This window comes from Haliotis cracherodii, unplaced genomic scaffold (assembly GCF_022045235.1).
Source record: "Haliotis cracherodii isolate W230 unplaced genomic scaffold, xgHalCrac1.p SCAF_14, whole genome shotgun sequence".
Classification (NCBI taxonomy): Eukaryota; Metazoa; Mollusca; class Gastropoda; order Lepetellida; family Haliotidae; genus Haliotis; species Haliotis cracherodii.
Window position 1 is genome coordinate 39,531,123 of NW_027266269.1, and position 25,197 is coordinate 39,556,319.

The following is a 25,197-nucleotide window of genomic DNA, read 5'->3' on the forward strand; positions in this document are numbered from 1 at the left end:
GACAATGTACATAAACTACCTGGCAATACAAAGTGTACACTCCTGTATGATAGTGGCTCAATATTAAACAAAAGAAGAAATGGTAGTTTGAGTGAGTGAGTGAGTGAGTGGGTGAGTGAGTGAGTATGGTTTTACGCCGCCTTTAGCAATATTCCAGCAATATCACGGCGGGGGACACCAGAAATAGGCTTCACACGTTGTACCCATGTCGGGAATCGAACCGGGTCTTCGGCGTGACGAGCGAACGCTTTTACAACTAGGCAACCGACCGCCCCTTGTTGGAAGGATGAATACGGGAATTATATTCGTGTTAGGGGCCTAAAATGTGCAATGGCCGACCGACTGTTTTCAGCCTGGTAAACGTTTTGATAATGTTTGTATTTTACCGGTCAGTTTTCGAATAGCCTCCATTTTCCTTTCAGGTAACACTGTTTTTATCAAACTAAAAGTAAATCACATAATATAGAGTGGCACCTCATTAGTCCGAGCCTCGTTAATCCGGAAACCCCTCATTCCGGACGGTAGGTTTTGGGAACGTATAAACAGCATTAAAGGGATAATACGAGGGTTTGTTTGTTAGTTTGCTTGTGTGTTTAAGGTCGCACTCAGCAATATTCCAGCAATATGGCTACAGCCTGTAAATAATCAAGTCTTGACCAGACAATCCAATGGTTGATATGGTGGGCACCAATCCACTCCGTCGGGTAGGATGACACGCTATCAACCGAGCCTTGCCACCCGATCCATTTGGTTTACGGCCAGCACGGGTTGCTATGGATCTATGCTAACCCGGAATCTCTACGGGGAGAAGGTACCCAGGTTAATTATCTGGGGATTTGTTAATCCACACAATTCTTCAGGACAGGCACAGTCCGGGTTGACGAGGGTCCTGTCTTCCACCAGACCGCTTCAGTACCTTCTCGTCCTGGCTGTACGTATCTTTGCGACGATTGCAGAGGTTCAGCACACGCGTGATAACGAGATCAGTGTTATCAGTCGTACCAAGGCAATGTACAGCCATCTATTGTCAATCTCACACTGACCTACTTATCTGGACTGTCCGATCAACAGGTACGTTACCTTAACGCGATGTTAATTTCAGTACAAAACGAATTATGGTTGCTATTCCATACATATTATGAAGCTTATATACCATCATAAGTAACGTAATTTAATCCTTAACGTTGGATGTTTTCACGTATTGTGTTTAGAGGCAAGTATATGTGTGTTCAAAAATGTGTGTGTGTGTGTGTGTGTGTGTGTGACACCAGGTAGACACGTTCAAGTCGATTGTGAGTCTGTGGTCCATATATTATATATTTTTCAATGAGCTTTCATATCTAACTTAATGAGGTGAAATGGGGTTTAACGTCGCGTCCAAGATTATTGCACTTATATAGCGACGTGCATGTACGTGTGTGGCTGCTTGTGCTAGTCCGGACTGATGCCGATTAATAGTGCTAGTTCACTGAACTACCATGCCACAGTTTAACATGAATACCCCACTCAGACACAGTATACTGACCGAGCCGACCAGTCCTTGTTTTAGCCTCTTAATGCCGAGCGCTAGATAGGGTAACAACAAGTACCATCTTTTAACGTCTTTTGGTGTGACGCGGCCGGGGATCGAACCCCGGACCTTCCGCTCTCCGGGCGGACGCTCTACCACTAGACCACGGAGGGGGTCGAATGTGGACCGATGGCTGACCATGGAGCAAGTGTTGGTCTTAGACGTTTACCAATTGGCGAAACCACACATTCGGGTATCTGGAACAGGTAAACCAAGGGTAACATGTGGGGTTCGAACCAACGATCAGTGGATCACAACCCTACAGCGCGAACCCCTTCCACCTACTGTAACGCGGTATATTTGCCATGAGATAAGGGGCCTTATGGGTGAAGAGTCAAATTTTCTTATATTTTAAAACTACGGAAACATAGGATAAAAAAATGCAATTCCTAACCTGCAATTCGTATATATTACAGAGATACATAGCATCAAACAATTGGACTCATTTTCTGCAAAGTCCTGTTTTCAGTCTCCAACTGTTTATGTAATGATTGTAGTTTTGAGATGTGAGCTCTGTTTTATTGTGTGTAGACCTGATGCTGAAATGTTTTGCAAAAATGGTTTGATTACATTACGAACTAACGAGAGAAAAATAAGATATCTTTGTACATTCCGCACACAGGGCGATTCACACAGGAAAAAATAGACGTCAAATGTCTTTCTTTATGACGTCACAGCAACATTGTTTCCTGGAGTCCATTAGGTCTCTTTCTCCTGGTGGGTCACATATATAGGATAGGATGTAGATATATAATATAGCCAACTTAATGTGGGAAGAAAGCCCGATGTGTTGCAGGAAACCTACGAGCACGGGCAAGGTGCTGACAAACCTAGAAACACAATTGGGGCGAACTGGGATTCGAACCCACAATCATAGGTTTCTGGCTTGCCCAAGGGACGCACCTCTGCACAGCGAATCGCGGCGCCTTAGACGAATGGGCCACCCGTGCCCCACTCTGGAATGAAAAATACGTTTCGTACAGTGGTTCCCCGATCATCATGTTGAATATGTACAGACAATTCGTTAATTGTTCAGTTGTAGAATGTTGAGTCTCCTGATCGTGTGTCTACTCTGTGTGCCGGCTGTGTCCGTACTACATGGGAGGGATAACGGCGTGTGTACTGTGCCACAGAACACCAACACAGGTGAGTGTGAGTGTGGGTATATATGTGTGAGCGTGTGTGTATATGTGCGTGTGTGTATATGTGTGAGTGAATGTGAGTGTGCGTATATGTGTGAGCCTGTGTGTATATGTGCGTGTGTGTATGTGAGTGTGTGTGCGTGTGTGTATGTGAGTGTGTGTGTATATGTGTGTATGTGTGTATGTCAGTGTATATGTGTGTGAGCATAGGTCATAGAGAGTGTCTGAGTGTGAGCGTCAGTGTATATATGTGAGTGTGTGTATATGTGTGTCAGCGTGTGTATATGTGAGTGTGTGTGTATGTGTATGAGTGTATGTGAGTGTGTGTGTTCGTGTGTGTATGTATGTGTGCGTGCGTACGTGCGTGTGTGTGCGCGTGCGTGCGTGTGTATGCATGCGCGCGTATATTGGTGTACATGTGAGTGTGTTTATATGTGTGTGAAGGCGTGTGTATGTGTGTGAATATGTGTGTGTGAGCATAGTCCATAGAGAGTGTGTGAGTGTGTGAATGTGAATGTGAATGTCAGTGTGAGTGTGTGTAAATGTGAGCGTGTGTGTGTTTGTGTATGTGAGTGTATATGTGTGTGTGAGCATAGGTCATGGCGAGTGTGTGGGAGAGTGTATGTATATGCGTGTTAGCGTGTGTGTATGTGAGCGTGTGTGTGTATGTGTGTATGTGAGTGTATATGTGTGTGTGAGCATAGGTCATGGCGAGTGTGTGGGAGAGTGTATGTATATGCGTGTTAGCGAGTGTGTATGTGAGCGTGTGTGTGTATGTGTGTATGTGAGTGTATATATGTGTGTGAGCATAGGTCATGGCGAGTGTGTGGGAGAGTGTATGTATATGCGTGTTAGCGTGTGTGTATGTGAGCGTGTGTGTGTATGTGTGTATGTGAGTGTATATATGTGTGTGAGCATAGGTCATGGCGAGTGTGTGTGAGAGTGTAGCCCAGTGTGTGTGCCGCTTGTTGTTCCAGGTGAGAGCAGCCCCTGTGTGTGTGTGGCTCAATGTGCGCCATGTGAGGTAGATGCATCCCATCGATCCCAATTACGTGAATCGATGAACATGATTTTAATCACTGGATTGTCTGGTCCACACTCGATTATTTACAGGCCGTCGTCATATAGCTGGAATATTGCTAAATGCGGCGTCAAACAACAAACAAACATTTGAGGGTAGCTCATTGTAAGTGTATGTACTGCATGTGAGAGTTCAGACCTTGTAGTTTAGTGTCTGTGTAGCCCATTGTGTGTGTGTGTGTGTGTGTGTGTGTGTCTGCGTGAGTGTAGATCATGGTGTGTCTGAGTGTATCCCATTGTGTGTCTGAGTGTATCCCATTGTGTGTCTGAGTGTCTGAGTGTATCCCATTGTGTGTCTGAATGTATCCCATTGTGTGTCTGAGTGTATCCTATTGTGTGTCTGAGTGTATCCCATTGTGTGTCTGAGTGTCTGAGTGTATCCCATTGTGTGTCTGAATGTATCCCATTGTGTGTCTGAGTGTATCCTATTGTGTGTCTGAGTGTATCCCATTGTGTCTGAGTGTATCCCATTGTGTCTGAGTGTATCCCATTGTGTGTTTGAATGTATCCCATTGTGTGTCTGAGTGTATCCCATTGTGTGTCTGAATGTATCCCATTGCGTCTGAGTGTATCCCATTGTGTATCTGGGTATATCCCATTGTGTATCTGAGTATATCCCATTGTGTGTCAGAGTGAGTGTATCTGTGTTCATCCTATTGTATGTGTAACACATTGCGCAAGTGTTGGTCTTAGACGTTTACCAATTGGCGAAACCACACATTCGGGTATCTGGAACAGATAAACCAAGGGTAACACGTGGAGTTCGAACCAACGATCAGTGGATCACAACCCTACAGCGCGAACCCCTTCCACCTACTGTAACGCGGTATATTTGCCATGAGATAAGGGGCCTTATGGTTGAAGAGTCAAATTTTCTTATATTTTAAAACTACGGAAACATAGGATAAAAAAATGCAATTCCTAACCTGCAATTCGTATATATTACAGAGATACATAGCATCAAACAATTGGACTCATTTTCTGCAAAGTCCTGTTTTCAGTCTCCAACTGTGTGTCTGAATGTATCCCATTGTGTGTCTGAGTGTATCCCATTGTGTGTCTGAGTGTCTGAGTGTATCCCATTGTGTGTCTGAATGTATCCCATTGTGTGTCTGAGTGTATCCTATTGTGTGTCTGAGTGTATCCCATTGTGTCTGAGTGTATCCCATTGTGTCTGAGTGTATCCCATTGTGTGTTTGAATGTATCCCATTGTGTGTCTGAGTGTATCCCATTGTGTGTCTGAATGTATCCCATTGCATCTGAGTGTATCCCATTGTGTATCTGGGTATATCCCATTGTGTGTCTGAGTGTATCCTATTGTGTGTCTGAGTGTATCCCATTGTGTCTGAGTGTATCCCATTGTGTCTGAGTGTATCCCATTGTGTGTCTGAATGTATCCCATTGTGTGTCTGAGTGTATCCCATTGTTTGTCTGAATGTATCCCATTGCGTCTGAGTGTATCCCATTGTGTATCTGGGTATATCCCATTGTGTGTCAGAGTGAGTGTATCTGTGTTCATCCTATTGTATGTGTAACACATTGCGCAAGTGTTGGTCTTAGACGTTTACCAATTGGCGAAACCACACATTCGGGTATCTGGAACAGGTAAACCAAGGGTAACACGTGGAGTTCGAACCAACCATAAGTGGATCACAACCCTACAGCGCGAACCCCTTCCACCTACTGTAACGCGGTATATTTGCCATGAGATAAGGGGCCTTATGGGTGAAGAGTCAAATTTTCTTATATTTTAAAACTACGGAAACATAGGATAAAAAAATGCAATTCCTAACCTGCAATTCGTATATATTACAGAGATACATAGCATCAAACAATTGGACTCATTTTCTGCAAAGTCCTGTTTTCAGTCTCCAACTGTGTGTCTGAATGTATCCCATTGTGTGTCTGAGTGTATCCTATTGTGTGTCTGAGTGTATCCCATTGTGTGTCTGAGTGTCTGAGTGTATCCCATTGTGTGTCTGAATGTATCCCATTGTGTGTCTGAGTGTATCCTATTGTGTGTCTGAGTGTATCCCATTGTGTCTGAGTGTATCCCATTGTGTCTGAGTGTATCCCATTGTGTGTTTGAATGTATCCCATTGTGTGTCTGAGTGTATCCCATTGTGTGTCTGAATGTATCCCATTGCGTCTGAGTGTATCCCATTGTGTATCTGGGTATATCCCATTGTGTATCTGAGTATATCCCATTGTGTGTCAGAGTGAGTGTATCTGTGTTCATCCTATTGTATGTGTAACACATTGTACTTACTTACTTACTTACTTACTTACTTTGGAGATTAAACGTGCGCTTTCCGACTGATGTGTATTTCGCACACAGGCCCGGCCAGGCCATTTAATGTGTTTCCGAAAATGGGCGAAAGTGGTCTGTGCAACCCAAGAGGGGGGTTTAGGGGTTGAATTGCTTATATAGAATTGGGGAATTTTGAGATTTGGAATAGATGCCGATGGGGTTGGGGAGGAGAACTGAGGGAGCTGGGTATGGTGGATGTTTGTTTGTTTATGTCATTTTGATTTGGTAGGTTATTGTGTTTTAAGTTGCATTTTATTAGTTCCGTTTTTATTAAGAATACGCCTAATGCCTTGAAGTTTTCTAGTTTATTTTGTGGGTTTAGTATTTCTTCTAGAGTGAGAGCTTTGTTTAGATTGAGGGAGGTTTGTAATGCGAGTCGATGTGTTCGGTAGTGTGTGCAGTGGATGAGTGCGTGTTCTGGGGTTTCTGGTTGTTTGCAGTGTGGGCAGTTACCTGTAGTGTGTTTTTAAAAATTTTTTTAGGTGGTTATTTAGGTTGGTGTGTCCTGTTTGGAGTTTAGTGATTACTCTGTCGATTTTTTTTGATGGATGGAGAATTTTTGCTGAGCACTTTTTTTATTTGGCTATTTGAGTTTAGATATAGGTTATGCCATTTTTGTGATTTTTTGCTTGTTTACACTTTTAATTTCTGATTTTGAGATGGGTAAGTTTAAGCTTATTTCTGGGATTTTGAGGGATAGTTTAGCTGCTTTATCGGCGTTTTCATTACCGTATATTCCTATGTGGGCGGGTATCCACAAGAAGGTTATTTGTTTGCCTGCCTTAGTTAGGTCGTTGGAGCTTTTAAGTATTTGATTTATTATTTTAGGTCGGTTTTTGGTATTTTTGTTTTGGAGGGCTTGCAGTCCACTTAGGGAGTCGGTAAGTATTAGGATTTTTTTGTTTGTTTTTTTTTCTCTTGATTATGGAGGGCTGAGGCCATGCCCATTAGTTCTGCCGTGAATATTGATTGGTTGTTTGGGAGTCGGAGGGATTGTGTGTAACACATTGTATGTAACGAAGATAATTTATGGATGGCAACTTCTTATTATGGGGAGCACAACGTTTCGGAATATATGCCTACTCCTTCATCAGGAGAATGAATGCATAATGTATATGTAAATGTAAGGACAACACAATTAATAAGATAACAAAATGTGGAAACTAACAAAGGGAAGAAACAAACAAGGGAAGCCAACAGATGATTGGCGGTGATAGGTGATTAGCAACAAACAATAGAAGCCAACAGTATACAGTAATAGCGCTGATAGTATGGAAGACAGTACTTATTAATATAATTTATCATTAATAAGTATCATAGATAAGTAATAGATAATGGACACTTGGTAAACCGGAGGCCGAGGGTAATTAGAACTGATGGGTGAAAGAATGGACACAGCAATGAGCATTTGACATTATTAAATTCTCTTCGTTATGTGTATCACTTCTCAATGACTTTCAAAGACATTGTATGCAGCCCAGTGTGTGTCTGAGTGAAGCCCATTGTTTACCAGATACTCCACACAGAAGAAGCTGCATTTAATGTCAGGTATAACATCACAGCGAACTTAAGCTCTAAAGATACTTTCCCCCTTCTGTGTGTGAGTTTGTTGTGAGTCAGGTGAATGTGTCCCTTTGGGTGTGTTGCGTGTAACTGGTGCCTATGGGGTTATGCCCATTCTGTGACATTGTTGTCACATTGATATTGCTTATTTGGCCTATATACGAAAATGTTAAGACACAAGTACTTACTGCAGTGGTTGTTATCTCATTTAACGCTATAAGATTGTTTTCATTACTGCTCTGCAAGGATCTTCTAATGCAAAATCAACTGGCTTTGTACGTACATCATATTTTTACGAAGTGAATTGTGACTTTGACTTTGTATGTTATAAATATGTTATGTAACCCCGTTGTTTAGGGGCCTAAGCCCTTTTATACAATAAAGAGTTGAGTCATAACGTCACTTCACGGTGTATCAGTTTTATTGATGTAAGTCTATATATACCTGCCCAGGCCCGACTCGCCCTAAGCTTCCGTCCGTCTACTCCGTGCACACTGAGTGCAACATCTTGAACAACGACTACACCATCGACACTCAGGAATGGTACGACGGCAGTAACAACAGGGCCCTGCTGTCACAGACGTCCGATGGCCAGAGGGCTCTGGGCTACTACGACTATAACCACAATGAGCTGCTTGTCGTCAACCCCCAGCCTGGTAAGGGGAGAGACATGACGGGCGATGGAAGGGGTTTGAGAAACACTACACAGAAACAGTATACACAAACACTACACACAAACACTTCACAGAAACACTGTATAGAAGCACTATACAGAAGCACTATACAGAAGCACTATACAGAAGCACTATACAGAAACACTATACAGAAACGCTTTACAGAAACACTTTACAGAAACACTATACACAAACACTATACAGAGACACTTTACAGAAACACTATACAGAAACACTATACACAAACACTATACACAAACACTTCACAGAAACAATATAAAGAAACACTACACAGAAACACTATGCAGAAACACTATACAGAAACACTAAACAGAAACACTATACAGAAACACTAAACAGAAACACTATACAGAAACACTAAACAGAAACACTACACAGAAACACTGTACAGAAACAATTTCATAGAAACACTACACACAAACACTACACAGAAACACCATACAGAAACACTACACAGAAACACGATAGAGAAACACTGTACAGAAACACTATACAGAAACACTATACAGAAACACAATATAGAAACACTAAACAGAAACGCTTTACAGAAACACTATATAGAAACACTATATAGAAACACTAAACAGAAACGCTTTACAGAAACACTTTACAGAAACACTATACAGAAACACTTTACAGAAACAGTAAACAGAAACACTAAACAGAAACACTGTACAGAAACACTATGCTGAAACACGATACAGAAACACAATACAGAAACACTACACAGAAACGCTATACACAAACACTATACAGAAACACTATACAGAAACACTATACACAAACACTAAAAAGAAACACTACACAGAAACACTATACACAAACACTATATAGAAACACTACACAGAAACACGATACAGAAACAGTGTACAGAAACCCCATACAGAAACACTAAACAAAAACACTATACAGAAACACTGTACAGAAACACTAAACAGAAACACTATACAGAAACACTAAACAAAAACACTAAACAGAAAAACTACACAGAAACACTATACACAAACACTATACAGAAACACTACACAGAAACCCCATACAGAAACGCTATACAGAAGCACAATGACGTCGGGTCACCTGATGACAATTCGTTAATATTCGAACGTTTCCGGAATACGAGTGGGTTTAAACGTTTTTGTCACTAACATTGCCTTGAGGATGTCTTTCTTCGAGATACTCGATGTAATATGCTTTATACATTCTTTCACCCCATGTTTGTAGTTTACTGTACCTCTCCTTCATCACTTTGTTCCCCAGCTTCCGGATACCCAACGTGCAAAGTCCAGAATCTCGCCACATCCGACAACAACTTCTTGTTTGGGTTGCAGAGGTTCCGAAATGGATCGGATGGAACATATCCAGCAGGTAGCGCTTTTGAGTTTGGCGGGAATATCCCCGAGCAGTACCTGGGTCACGTGACGGTGAGGGGCATCCAGACTGACGCGTGGAAGTCCTGTGTGTACTGGAAGTCACTGGACGCCACCATGAACGTCACGTGGTACTACGCAGGTCAGTGGAGGCGATTCAATGGTCAATTAAATGTACAATGCCTACACGAAAATACGAATACAATGTACAAAACAATTTTTCTCTTTATATCTCAGATTCAGACAAACTTATCCAGTATGACGGCCACATGGCCAAAAGAACAAATACTTAACATATCTCAAACTTCCTGAGTGAGTGAGTGGGTGAGTGAGATAGTGAGTGAGTGAGTGAGTGAGTGAGTGAGTGAGTGAGTAAAAGAGAGGCTATGCCTCTGTCATATTGTGACTTGAACAAATTATGCATTTATATTATACTGAAAATCTGCCGTCAAAGGACAGTATAACAACTAGAAATATTTGAAAAATGAAAATATTAAAAGGTTTCGACTATTAAACACAGTGAACGAAAAGAAATCCGATATTGATTATCAGTTTGGGCACCATATACTAGGGACCGTAGGGACTGACAGTACATCTGCTTCCTACAAGGTTCCACAGGAGGATTAAGGCTGCACCTTTACTCGGGATGACCAGTGTAGAATTTTGGAAGTAGATCAACTTCGGCTATGTAAAAGTTCGGAGTGAAGAGATAGTCATTCTTAAAATCTATTACTGTTGGTGAGTTATTTCAAACCAAGTGGTACATGTGTATAACTTCAGAATAACTAAAAAACTCTACTAATATATTATTTGAGAAATATATTAGTTCTGCGTTTTGCCAGTATTTCGATAACCTGCTACCCCATACAATGGAACCTGTCACGTTGATTTCCAAGAAATGAATTAGTTGCCGCCAAGCAGTGTCATATGCAACAGGTTGCGATGAAATAAAACATGGATCTATGCGGTATTATATATTTTATTAATTTTTTTTAGACTATTATTTGTCAAGAATATAAATAATTAACCTTGAATTTAAGTAATAAGTTTAATGTTTGTCACTACCTATGACCCCTTTTCGGAACGTTCCAAGATAGCTGGCCTCTCTGCCGATGTGTAAGTACGCGTTCCAAGACAGCGGACCTCTTTGGAGATGTGTAAGTACGCGTTCCAAGATAGCGGACCTCTTTGCCGATGTGTAAGTACGCGTTCCAAGATAGCGGACCTCTTTGCCGATGTGTAATAACGCGTTCCAGGATAGCAGACCTCTTTGCCGATGTGTAAGTACGCGTTCCAAGATAGCTGACCTCTTTGCCGATATTTAAGTACGCGTTCCAAGATAGCTGACCTCTTTGCCGATGTGTAAGTACCAAGATAGCTGACCTCTTTGCCGATGTGTAAGTACGCGTTCCAAGATAGCGGACCTCTTTGCCGATGTGTAATAACGCGTACCAAGATAGCTGACCTCTTTGCCGATGTGTAAGTACGCGTTCCAAGATAGCTGACCTCTTTGCCGATGTGTAAGTACGCGTTCCAAGACAGCGGACCTCTTTGCCGATATTTAAGTACGCGTTCCAAGATAGCGGACCTCTTTGCCGATGTATAAGTACGCGGTCCAAGATAGCGAACCTCTTTGCCGATGTGTAAGTACGCGGTCCAAGATAGCTGACCTCTTTGCCGATGTGTAACCACGTGTTCCAAGATAGCTGACCTCTTTGCCGATGTATAAGTACGCGGTCCAAGATAGCAAACCTCTTTGCCGATTTGTAAGTACGCGTTCCAAGATAGCAGACCTCTTTGCCGATGTCTAAGTACGCGTTCCAAGATAGCTGACCTCTTTGCCGATGTGTAAGTACGCGTTCCAGGATAGCAGACCTCTTTGCCGATGTATAAGTACGCGTTCCAAGATAGCGAACCTCTTTGCCGATGTGAAAGTACGCGTTCCAAGATAGCGAACCTCTCTGCCGATGTGTAAGTACGCATTCAAAGATAGCTGACCTCTTTGCCGATGTATAAGTACGCGGTCCAAGACAGCGGACCTCTTTGCCGATGTATAAGTACGCGGTCCAAGATAGCGGACCTCTTTGCCGATGTATAAGTACGCGGTCCAAGACACCGGACCTCTTTGCCGATGTGTAAGTACGCGGTCCAAGATAGCTGGCCTCTTTGCCGATGTGTAGGCACGCGTTCCATGAGAGCGCCATTTCTAAAGCGCCCTGTCGTTCTGGTAGATAAACTCTCTGTGTTTTCAATTGTGAGGTAGTTTCTGTATGTTAGCTGCATGTTTTATACATTAAAAACCGCTAACGCGCTCGCTTAACAAATACAATTCAGATGCATTTAATTTACAGTTAGACTACCTCATATTTCTATTCCTAAACACAGAAGGTTTATCTCCTTATTTTATAAGAAAGTTAAAGTAGCATCCAATAAAAAACTGTTTGTGTGATTTTTAAACGTAACACTAACGGATCAAAGGCTGAACAGCAAATTTATTCCATAAGCTCAGAACAACTGGCAGACGGCATCGAACACCCAACAGGTTCCGGTGCGATGTCACGTGACCGGAAGACGCTACACAGATGCGACAACATCTTATAACTTCGACCACATATACGAATTCTCGGATTATCTCCCCTACATTGACCTTGGTCCAACAGTTTTCGAGGTAAAGCTGTCCCCATCATTACAACGTGTGGTGTCCACTCTCATTGCAGCATTCGCCTGCCAGGCCCTGATACATACAGACAGACACATACACACACACACAAACATACACGTATATGCATTTACCCTGTAATGCTGTATCAATGAGTGAGTGAGTATGGTTTTACGCCGCTTTTAGCAATATTCTGGCGGGGGACACAGAAATGGGCTTCACACTTTGTACCCATGTCGGGAATCGAACCCGGGTCTTCGGCGTGACGAGCGAACGCGCTCACCACTAGGCTACCCGATCGCCCCGCTGTATCAATAAGTTTCGTTAAGACTACCAACACAAGATGATAAACTTTATATCAGAAGCAATAAAGGAAAATGAAAAAAAAGTATATAATTGTATTATGAACAGCTGTACATTTCCCATTTGTCATGATATCAAAGAAACATTAATAATAATGTATTCCATTATCCGAGATGTAGCAACCAGAATAGTCATTTCTTGACGCCGGCAGACACCACAACATTCAAAGTGTGAAATAAGATGCACATTCTGTAACCTAATCAGTATCGATGTATCGTTTCACCTTCAAATGTCCATCATCAGTAAACGTTCAAAAGCAAAACATACATAATCAGACCTGCCGTCCAACAATGTCCTCGCAATGTGGCATCCACAAATTATCAACATTTAATATCTGTCATGTCATATTTCAAGAATGACTTCAAGAGCAGAAGTGGACTCAAATGAAACATCTGAATCTATTTGTAAACGAACCTACACTGTATTGTATACACTTTATGTAGTTGAGCATATGGCCTTCGGGCAATAAGATCTGAAATGAACTTAACTTGTATTACCTCCTTGACAGGTGCCCGACAACACGATCTGTCCGGGGCGGAATAACACGAAGCCCTTCCCTAAGTACAGTAGTTACTTCAAGATGAAGTCGGAGATGGTCGTGTCAACATCCAACCTCGTCAGCTTTGTATGGGTAAGAGTGTACAGACGCGGGCCCAGGGAGGGTGTGTGGGTGCGCACGCTATGTATGTTAAAGTTTGGTTTACACGACCAACAAAAGCAATGCTCCTACTACTTATATGCAAGTTGTATGGTAAATGCACCATGCCCTCCCAAAAAACAACTACCCACCCCTGAAAGAACCTTTCCCCAAGAACTGTATCCACGTTCGGAATATTCAAATATTCTTTTCACAATATAACGTCATGATGATGTGAAGGTGTGACTGACACGTCATGCAAATGCCATCTACAGTCCGTACATCCTGAGAGACTGAAATGTCCTGGTGACCAACGAAAGAATAATTATTCATCAGTGGTCTGAAACAGACGAAGTAAAAGAGGTTTGGCGACCGTAAAATTGTCTTAATCGATGTATCGAGGTTATAAATTTTACGTTAATGACGACGTTTCTCTGTATTTATCATAATGACATACGTTAATGACGACGTCTCTCTGTATTTATCATGATGACTTACGTTAATGACGACGTTTCTCTGTATTTATCATAATGACATACGTTAATGACGACGTTTCTCTGTATTTATCATAATGACATACGTTAATGACGACGTTTCTCTGTATTTATCATAATGACATACGTTAATGACGACGTTTTTCTGTATTTATCATAATGACATACGTTAATGACGACGTTTCTCTGTATTTATCATAATGACATACGTTAATGACGACGTTTCTCTGTATTTATCATAATGACATATGCTAATGACGACGTTTCTCTATATTTATCATAATGACATACGTTAATGACGACGTTTCTCTGTATTTACCATAATGACATACGTTAATGACGATGTTTCTCTGTATCTATCATAATGACATACGTTAATGACGATGTTTCTCTGTATCTATCATAATGACATACGTTAATGACGATGTTTCTCTGTATTTATCATAATGACAAACGTTAATGACGATGTTTCTCTGTATTTATCATAATGACATACGTTAATGACGATGTTTCTCTGTATTTATCATACTGACATACGTTAATGACGACGTTTCTCTGTATTTATCATAATGACATATGCTAATGACGACGTTTCTCTCTATTTATCATAATGACATACGTTAATGACGACGTTTCTCTGTATCTATCATAATGACATACGTTAATGACGATGTTTCTCTGTATTTATCATAATGGCAAACGTTAATGATGATGTTTCTCTGTATCTATCATAATGGCATACGTTAATGACGATGTGTCTCTGTATTTATCATAATGACATACGTTAATGACGATGTTTCTCTGTATCTATCATACTGACATACGTTAATGACGACGTTTCTCTGTATTTATCATAATGATATACGTTAATGACGATGATTCTCTTTATCTATCATAATGACATACGTTAATGACGATGTTTCTCTGTATTTATCTTAATGACATATGTTAAGAACGATGTTTCTCTGTATTTATCTTAATGACATACGTTAATGAAGACGTTTCTCTGTATTTATCATATAATGGGTAGGTTTCTCGGCAGGATAAAGCCAACGGATAAAAACGATATCCGTTGGGGTCATATGCGGATAGAGATGCAAATATCAAAGGTCAAGTAGGGACTACTTTCAGTGTTTATAAACAAACATGGAGTCGCACTTGTCATTCGGTGATCGAGTCAGAATTAACCATCGTGAATCTGGATAAACTACAGGGATAATTGATACAATTATTAAAAAAAACAGTCTTATATACTGAAAGTCAGTGTCGAACTGCGACGTAACTAAGGAATTTTATAAGTTTGGGCAACTTTGGAGATATAAATTTCGAAACAATTTTGCGAGGGCACTAGGCCTAGCCAAGCGGGATCAGAAGCCATATCTGTGCTTGTAGACCTCTGCGGCTTGAAACCTTTTCCACAAATAAAAATAGTTGGGTTTAGGCGAAATATGTATGAATTGTTACCTTGTTTCGTTTTGGCGCTGTGTATACATCTGACTATATTTCTTAACGTTATGACAGAACAGGCCGACTGTGAACAATCACTGGCCGTGATGTCTCATAGACTAGGGTTAGAGTAGCTTCCCTTTGACAAAGGGCAGTTACTCTAGCGGACAGACCGATGGATTGTTGCGAAAGGCAAGTTAAAACAATTGTTGTTTTGCGTATATGTTGCTTCGCCACTGTATAAGAAACAGATTTCAGTTTGAACTATATTGGCTACTATCACTGTCCGACTGACACATCACCTACCCTGTGACGTAATAAATATTAATGCGCGCATTCCAGGAAAACTCGCAATGTTTAGGTAATGTTTGTGAGTGAGGGGAAGCGATTTTCAAGCACAGAATTGAAGAATGACATTATATGATAAAGAGGTTATCACGCTTGTGTGTTTAGGGATGGTAAATATCCTGTATTAGGAATAAACACTATGTATTTAGCTCGCCAAGGCTCGCTAAATACAATGTTTATTCCTAATGCAGGATATTTACCATCCCCAAACACACTCGCGTGATAACCTCTATTTATCATAATGACATACGTTAATGACGATGCTTCTCTGTATTTATCATTATGACATTCGCTAATGACGACGTTTCTCTGTATCTATCATAATGACATACGTTAATCACGACATTTCTCTGTATTTATCATAATGACATACGTAAATGACAATGCTTCTCTGTATTTATCATAATGACATACATTAATGACGATGTTTCTCTGTATCTATCATAATGACACACGTCCAAAGGAGACTCTTGCTGATGGGTTTCACCAAAGTGTAAAGACGTTTTCTCCCGAGACTTTCCTCTCCACTACCCAAGGAAAGCTGAGATGCCCTACACGAAGCGCCCCTAGTACGCCTCGACACGACCGAGACAACTCTCTGACATTCCCTGACACGTTTATCACACGCCCCAGACACGCCCCAGACAACACCCTGGCACGTCCCTGACACGTCCCTGACATTCCCTGACACGTTTATGACTCACCCCTGATACGCCCCGACACGCCCCAGGCATTACATGATACGTTTATGGCACGCCCCGACACGAAACTGACACCTCCCTGACAAGTTTATGGGACGCCCCTGACACGCCCTGACACGCCCCAGAAACCTCCCTGACATTCCGTGGCACCTTTATGACACGCCTCTGTTACGCACTTGATACGCCCCGACACGCCCCGGCGCGCGTACCTCCCTGACTATCCCTGACACGTTTTTGGCACGCCCCTGACACGCCCTGGATTCGCCACGACACGCCCAAGACAACTCCCTGACATTCCGTGGGACTTTTTTGACACGCCCCTGTTACGCAATTGATACGCCCCGACACGCCCCGGGTACCTCCCTGACTTTCCCTGACATATTTATGACACGCCCCGGATACTCCCCGACACGCCCCAGAAACCTCCCTGACATTCCGTGGCACCTTTATGGCACGCCCCTGTTACGCACTTGATACGCCCCGACACGCTCCAGGTACCTCCCTGATTTTGCCTTATACGCCCCTCACACTTGTCAATATTTGCCGTGTTAAACCCATTCGCTCACTGATTCAAGGAATGGTACGACTTCTCCACGAAGATGTCCAAGTTTCAGTACCGACCGGCGCCCACAGCAGCCGTCTACAGCACCCACATGGTGTCCGAGATACACGACTACAACACAGGTAACCCTTCTTGCAAGGTGAAATGCAGCTAAACAGCTTCAGTGGCATGGGAGTGATTTGATTGTGACGTCATAGTAGCGATGACGCCACAATGGCCTGCAAAGCATTGCAAAGCAAAGATGTCACTCGATCTCCTTGCGCTCTGATAAGGTTACCTTGCTTGAGACAATACGCTCTGAACTGTTATGACGTCTTGTTACAGGTACATCCTATGTGATTGACTCTGTGGGCGGCAACTGTACTGTCAGCGCCATCGATGGTTTGGACGCCGTCAACGTGGACCCAACTCACGTCAAGATGGTGTCAACACAATACTATAAGAACTCCATATCTGGAACTCTAGCTTACGATGGGGTGGTGTGTATTTGGGCTTTTGTTTCCCACAGGAGAAGTACCCGTAAACATCCGGGGTAGAATAAGTCTTCAGCAACCCATGCTTGCCGTAAAAGGCGACTATGCTTGTCGTAAGAGGCGAGAAAAAGGATCGGGTCGCTGACTTGATTGATGCATGTCATCGATCCCAATTGCGTAGATCAATGCTCCTGAAGTCAATGTCTGGTTGTCTTACGCCACAATTAGTAATATTTCTGCTATATGACGGCGGTCTGTAAATAATCGAGTCTGGACTAGATAATGATTGACATCATGATCCACGATCCACGCAATTGGGATACGATGACGTGCATCAACCAAGTCAGGGAGCATGACCACCCGATCCCGTTTGTCGCCTCTGGTGACAAAAAGTGGTGACGTCATCCGTATCACTATGGTTCCGTATCTGACTTTACATTAATATACCAGCTACTGATTTGTTAAGGAGCGGGCAATTACGAGGGGGTGTCATAGGACAGCGAAAGAGGGGGTGTGGTCGTACACATGTATCACAAAGGGGGTGGGGGGACTGGTCATGTATTATAGGTAGAGAGGTGTCATGAATTAATGTTACATGCTTTGGTCTTTATCATGGAGGCGGGGTCAGTGAAATATGAACCCCAAGACCAGTCACCCACAACTGCTACTCAACCCCACCCCCTTTAATAAATTACCAGTCCCTAAGTATTGTTGAGTTTCCGAAATGAGCCAATGTTTATGCGGAATGCTTTGGGTAAAGGGAAGTAACTCGGTTCGTTTGCGTCATTTGCGGTTCGTTTTGCTAACTCGGTTAAACTGCGGACAAATAGGCTGGACTAGTATGAATTAATGTCACCAGGATAAATTTGTTGTGTTTGTTTGTTTGTTTGTTTGTTTATTGGTTAACGCCCCACGGCGGTCTGTAAATAATCGAGTCTGGACCGGACAATCCAGTGATTGACATCATGCTCATCTGTCCACGCAATTGGGATACGATGACACGCATCAACCTGGTCAGCAAGCCTGACCACCCGATCCCGTTCGTCGCCTCTTACGACAAGCATAGTCGCTTTGTACGGCAAGCATGGGTGGCTGAAGACCTGTTCTACCCCGGATCATCACTGGTTGTGAGTCGATCCCTAAGGGTACATGGTGTGATCTACACTGGTGTGAGCCAGGTGGCACGGGGTACATATATCAATATATATATAGATATATATATACAATATCGAAATATTGAAAAACAGACTCCACGTCCCTTATGGGCCACCGTATTATACAAATGGCGACAGCTTGTTCCGAAAGGGGACACCTGGGAATTGTAAAAGCGTCCTACAGTGACGTTACGTGTATCATCCTGAAAACAGGTCACCCTGAAGAATGTACATACTCGCTGTTACAGAGGTCAGTGCGTGGTATTGACTGCGACGTATGGGTGGAGGAACGGAACGACTGGCCGGCCCGGGGGTCAGGCGTTAACTCAACGTGGGAGTTTCTGTACGCCACGGTAAGCACCAACCCAACGTCGTGAATCTTCATATTTGATGCGATATCTCACTTGATGTTGGCGGACGAACAGGCTGCGATTTTAGCATGGAAATGGCAGCATGTTATTTTAATTTTAAATAACAATAACAACGATTAACGTGGGAGCGATATAGCTATTGGTGCCGCGTAGTTTAAACAACGGGTGTTTGTGTTAAGACACTGAATGGGACGAAGTTAATCCTTGTGGCACCAGGCTTCACTTCTCTCACTATGTATGATTCTGAACAAAACTGATCTCAGGATAGGGTAACTGTGCGAGATCACTCTCTCGTAGACAAAAAAGCACATGAATTTTTACTTTTGTTTATTATAGAATTAAGCTCCACACGCTACAGGTCCAGGCTAAATCACATTCTATTCTTACAACATCTCAAAGATCCGCACACATGTATCCCCTCCTAGAGCCCATTTCTGATGTCACCCGCCGTGATATTGCTGGAATATTGATAAAAACGGCGTAAAACAATACTCACTCACAATCCCCTCGTAGGAACATAACTTCATATCGCGTTTGCAGTCTTTAAGTTCTCAATACGATCGAAAACAACATTTTATATGTATTATTCTTCTCGCCAAAAACATAGAGTTTTTGTGTTCACAAAAAAATACGTTTATTCTATCGAACGTGAGATCAGGCCTATGGCCATGATAACGTTACTTTAAGAACGTGAATTTCAACATTTCAACTTCATTTTAAGTTCTTAAAATAATATGAAAGCAGTCATGATTCATAGAATGCTCAGCCGAAAAATGCATTGAGTAGTTTCTAATGATCCCGTTTCAGCCACTTTGGTTGTTTCAACATGGCTTCGGAAACAACTCTATACTTCCGGTCCAGCTGTCAATCGCCGCGGCATCGGTAATGTTTCGTCAATAAGTGTGTGTGTGTGTGTGTGTGTGTTTGCGTGTGTGGTGTGTTTGCGTGTGTGTGGTGTGTCTGTGAGTGTTTGGCGTGTGTGTGTGGTTTGTCTCTGTGTGTGTAGTGCGTGTCAATGGTGCATGCGTGTGTGTGTGTTGAGTGTGTGTGTTGAGTGTGTTTGTGTGTGGTTGCAAAATTATATGTTTGTAGTTCATTTTTTTCTGGAACCCACTGGTACTGATATGGTTCTGACAAACCTGGAAAGATAATTCGGGAGAAGCAGGATCGAAACACACTATTTTTATTTTCTGCAGAGCTAATTGCTACCCCTCAATCCGTGCCCCCTCCCCCCTCCCCCCTCCCCCCTCGGTTAAAGCTGCAGGCTACATGAATACAACGATCTTCGCCAGCCAAGGTAAATCACATCCTCATTTCATAGCAGGAACGTGTTTAGGGGTTTAATTTCATCCAGTTACTCCTCCAACAGGTGAATTTCTACACCACCTTCAACATCTACGAGTACGACGACGACGAGCCGTCTCTCCTTGACTTTGACATCACACCCTGCTTCGGCCCCACCCACAAGAAGGACATGAAGTTTATTTTACCAGGTACCTTTGACCGTGTACAACTCCAGTAGTGGTACCCCCCTCCCTCAACTCACAAGCTTCCGTTTATCAACTCAACCACTCTGGGAAAAAAAAAATTTAAAAAAAAATGAATTTGAATTTTAAAAATACACAACTTACACAACCTTCAAATAAAGCCCAATTTCACTGATATAAATGCTGCATCGTTGATAGATTTTTAAAAGAAACAAGCCATCGTGGTGAACTAAAAAGGTTCTGATATCGGTTGGTAAATGGAAGAAAGATGACAGGGACGTTTTAATCTCATTCGCGGAAATAACTAATTGAAATAAACGGTGACAAAAACAAAGTGTCTCTTTCAGGACATCCCACTTATCAAACGGCTATTCACAGGAATGTCTGAGCTTGGTCATCCGTTACATTGTGGTAGTTGTTGTTGATGTCCATGGACTTGTAGCAACGTAGTAGCAGTTGTGGTAGTAGTTGTTGCAACTGTTGTTGTGGTAGTTGTCGTAGATGTAGAAGTAGATGTTGCAATAGAAGATGTGCTCACATCATTTTCATTATCAGTAGTAGTAGTAGTAGTACAAGTAGTGTTAGTAGTAGTAGTAGTAGTAGGACTTATAGTAGTAGCAGTAGTAATAGTTGTAGCAGTAGTGGTGGTGGTTGTAGTAAATATATCAGCTCTATGAGAGTGGTGGTGGTGGTAGTGGTGGTTGTAGTAAATATATCAGCTCTAGGAGAGTGGTAGTGGTAGTAGTGGTGGTTGTAGTAAATAAATCAGCTCTAGGAGAGTGGTTGTGCCAGTAGTGGTGGTTGTAGTAAATATATCAGCTCTAGGAGAGTGGTAGTGGTAGTGGTGGTGGTTGTAGTAAATATATCAGCTCTAGGGGTGGTAGTGGTAGTAGTGGTGGTTGTAGTAAATATATCAGCTCTAGGAGAGTGGTAGTGGTAGTAGTGGTGGTTGTAGTAAATAAATCAGCTCTAGGAGAGTGGTTGTGCCAGTAGTGGTGGTTGTAGTAAATATATCAGCTCTAGGAGAGTGGTAGTGGTAGTGGTGGTGGTTGTAGTAAATATATCAGCTCTAGGGGTGGTAGTGGTAGTAGTGGTGGTTGTAGTAAATATATCAGCTCTAGGGGTGGTAGTGGTAGTGGTGGTGGTTGTAGTAAATATATAAGCTCTAGGAGAGTGGTGGTGGTAGTAGTGGTGGTTGTAGTAAATATATCAGCTCTAGGAGAGTGGTAGTGGTAGTGGTGGTGGTTGTAGTAAATATATCAGCTCTAGGAGAGTGGTAATGGTAGTAGCGGTGGTTGTAGTAAATATATCAGCTCTAGGAGAGTGGTAGTGGTAGTGGTGGTGGTTGTAGTAAATATATAAGCTCTAGGAGAGTGGTGGTGGTAGTAGTGGTGGTTGTAGTAAATATATCCGCTCTAGGAGTGTTGTAATGGTAGTAGTGGTGGTTGTAGTAAATATATAAGCTCTAGGAGTGTTGTAGTGGTAGTAGTTGTGGTTGTAGTAAATATATAAGCTCTAGGAGTGTGGTAGTGGTAGTGGTAGTCATCCATTGTTTAATATCCATCCTGTCTCTCTTTCAGCTCAGTATAGTAAGCTCGTGGCAGATGAACTGACGATGTTCCGTTATTTCATCTTGGTGACAGTGGCAGGCTACACCACTATCTCTCCCATCAGAATAACAAACATCCAGGTACTGTCCAACCAAAGTCATCCCTATTGGTGTACTAATCACCTAGATACTCTCAAACCCCGGTCTTCCCTATAAGAGTGACACTCAGCTACTCTCCAAATCCCGGGTTCTCTATTAATGTAACAAACATTATGTACTCTCCAACCCCCGTCTTCCCTAATAGTGTGATAATCATCCAGGTACTCACCAACCCCCGTCGTCTCTATTAGGGTAACATTCAGCAACTCTCCAAATCCCGGGTTCTCCATAGGTGTAACAAACATTCAGGTATTCTCCAACCCCCGTCGTCCCTATTTGTGTAAAAAACTCTCCAACTCCCGTCTTCCATATTCGTGTAAGAAACTCTCCAACCCCGGTCTTCCCTATTCGTGTAAGGAACGTTCTAACCCCCGTCTTCCCTATTCGTGTAAGGAACTTTCCAACCCCCGTCTTCCCTATTCGTGTAAGGAACTTTCCAACCCCCGTCTTCCCTATTCGTGTAAGAAACATTATGTACTCTCCAAACTCCGTCATCCCCATCAGACTAACAAACGTAATTGTACTCTCTAACCTCAGTCTCTCACCTTCAGTAAACAAACATTTAGTTACTCTCCAGCCATCTTTATTCAAGTTTGTGTAACACAATCAATATGGATTTTGGTTTGAGAGTGCCGTGATGGAATGATGTGACTACGGTTACAGGTGGATTTTCTGGACAGCAAGGATGTCCTGGTGTCGTTCCGACTGCTGGACAAGGCCCCCCTCCCCGGCGATGTCGCTAACCCCGTGTCTCAGCTGCCATTGAAGGACGCAGTGGACATTCTCAAATACGGCATCAACTCCGGAAACTTCACCATCAACATCAACGTAAGAATTTCCCAGACAAGGAAATACTGGTTTGTCCTAATCATACAGGACCTACATGGGTACAATGTGTGAAGCCCATTTCTGGTGGCCTCCGCCGTGATATTGCTGGAATATTGCTAAAAGCAGCGTAAAACCATACTCACTCACTCACTCATACTGGACTTGATACAGACTGCCTCACGCTCGGCATTATGAACGAGAGAGTATTTCTTACTTGTTGTTGCTGAGACTGTCTTCCTTAGTGAGTGAGTGAGTGAGTATTGTTTTACGCCGCCTTTAACAGTTTTCCGGTAATATCACGGCGGGGACACCAGACATGGGCTTCACACATTGTATCCATGTCGGGAATCGAACCCTGGTCTTTGGCTTGACGAGCCAACATCTTAACCACTACACTACCCGACCACCCCCTGTCTTCTGTAAAGTGGATGTATTGTTACGCTATGATTGTTGAGGAGAGACAATATTAATAATGATGCACGTCTCTGGCAGGGAGTTATAATGAAGCCACGCCCCTACTCTGTGAGTGCTAAGGACACGGTGATAGTGGAGCATCCCTGGAAGAACGTCAAGCTGGAGTATACGGGAGGTGAGATATAAGCTGTAAACAGAACTGTTATCTACCGACGTCACATACAACAAACAGACGCTTTTTACAGGTAGCTGCCATATAGCTGGATCATTGCTGAGTGCGGCGATAAACAACAACCGAAGCAGACGGCTTTACAGCCCATCGTCATATAGCTTGATTATTGCTGAGTGCGGCGATAAACAACAAACAAACAGACGGCTTTACAGACCACCGTCATATAGCTGGAATATTGCTGAGTGCTGCGATAAACAACAAACGAACAGACGGCTGTACAAGCCACCGTCATATAGCTGGAATATTGCTGAGTGCTGCGATAAAAAAAACCGAACAGACGGCTGTACAAGCCACCGTCATATAGCTGGAATATTGCTGAGTGCTGCGATAAACAACAAACAGATGGCTTTACAGCCCACCGTCATATAGCTTTGTTATTGCTGAGTGCGGCGATAAACAACAAATAAACAGACGGCTGTACAAGCCACCGTCATACAGCTTGAATATTGCTGAGTGCGGCGATAAACAACAAACAGACGGCTTTTCAGCCCACCGTCATATAGCTGGATCGTTGCTGAGTGCGGTGATAAACAACAAACAAACAGACGGCTTTACAGCCCACCGTCATATAGCTTGATCATTGCTGAGTGCGGCGATAAATAATATACAAAAATAACGTGAACATCAAAGGCCATACATATGACTGTTCACAGGGAGCGTGGTCGGCCTGGGGATAGGGATGCTGGTGGCGTCGTCTGTCGCCGGCTTCATCATCTACATGGTCATCAGGAAGAGACGGTCATGATGCGGCAGCTGTGTGCGGTGAACTGTAGCAATAAATGCATCGGGTGTCCACACTTCCTGGGACGAACAAGGAAGACACTGGTGATGGCCTGACGGCGCCCACATAAAACTTTTGTTTGAAAGTAGACATATCATTGTTGTTTTCATTACCACCAGAGACGTATATAATGTAAATATTCTCTTGAATAGATTCTGTTTAACGCATGAAGGACATGTATGGTTATTTGAATATTCTGCAAGTCAACAGAAAGTATACACTTATGTTGGAGGATGGTTAAAAATTAAACAAAAAAATGGTTGTTCTATGGTGTTCCATGTGATACGGGTATAAATGTTGTCTTGGATCTCAAGTCTGCAGTGTTTCGGTGACTGTTTTCAGCCCAGTAACGTTATGGTAATTGTTCTATCAAATCCTGTTTTCAAGCGTATACTTTCTTTTGCCCGTCAGTTTAGATGCAATGTATCATCGTGTAACATTATTCTTTATAAATGATACTTTTAATCAAAATTAGAGGGTTGTTCTTTAGAAGAACCTGCGTCCGTGCGGAATGGAGATGCATATCATTTTGTTTGTTTGTTGTTTAACGCCTCGTTCTGCAATATTCCAGCTATATGACGGCGGTCTATAAATAGCGTAGTCTGGACCAGACAATCCAGTAACTGATATTATGAGCATCGATCCATGCATTTGGGATACGATGACATGCACCAACCAAGTAAGCGAGTCTGACCACCCGATCCCGTTCGTCGCCTCTTACGACAAGCATAGTCGCCTTTTAGGGCAAGCATGGGTTGCTGAAGACCTATTCTACCCCGGAGTGATGCATCTCAGCGCGTATAGATCTGA

At 42.6% G+C, this 25,197-nt stretch overlaps 1 protein-coding gene across 1 annotated transcript; it reads left to right on the forward strand.

Annotated features, from left to right (window-relative positions):
* Nucleotides 1-1,056: 1,056 nt before the first annotated feature.
* LOC139460832 (uncharacterized) lies at nucleotides 1,057-24,812 on the forward strand. The gene is made up of 15 exons (XM_071242306.1): nucleotides 1,057-1,071; nucleotides 2,607-2,716; nucleotides 8,120-8,323; nucleotides 9,620-9,871; nucleotides 12,234-12,397; nucleotides 13,260-13,382; nucleotides 16,953-17,061; nucleotides 17,264-17,418; nucleotides 18,815-18,919; nucleotides 19,745-19,819; nucleotides 20,307-20,430; nucleotides 22,005-22,114; nucleotides 22,796-22,960; nucleotides 23,453-23,549; nucleotides 24,260-24,812. The coding sequence occupies exons 2-15, from the start codon at nucleotides 2,614-2,616 to the stop codon at nucleotides 24,349-24,351; spliced, it is 1,878 nt and encodes a 625-aa protein (XP_071098407.1). The 5' UTR covers nucleotides 1,057-1,071; nucleotides 2,607-2,613; the 3' UTR covers nucleotides 24,352-24,812.
* Nucleotides 24,813-25,197: the final 385 nt, after the last annotated feature.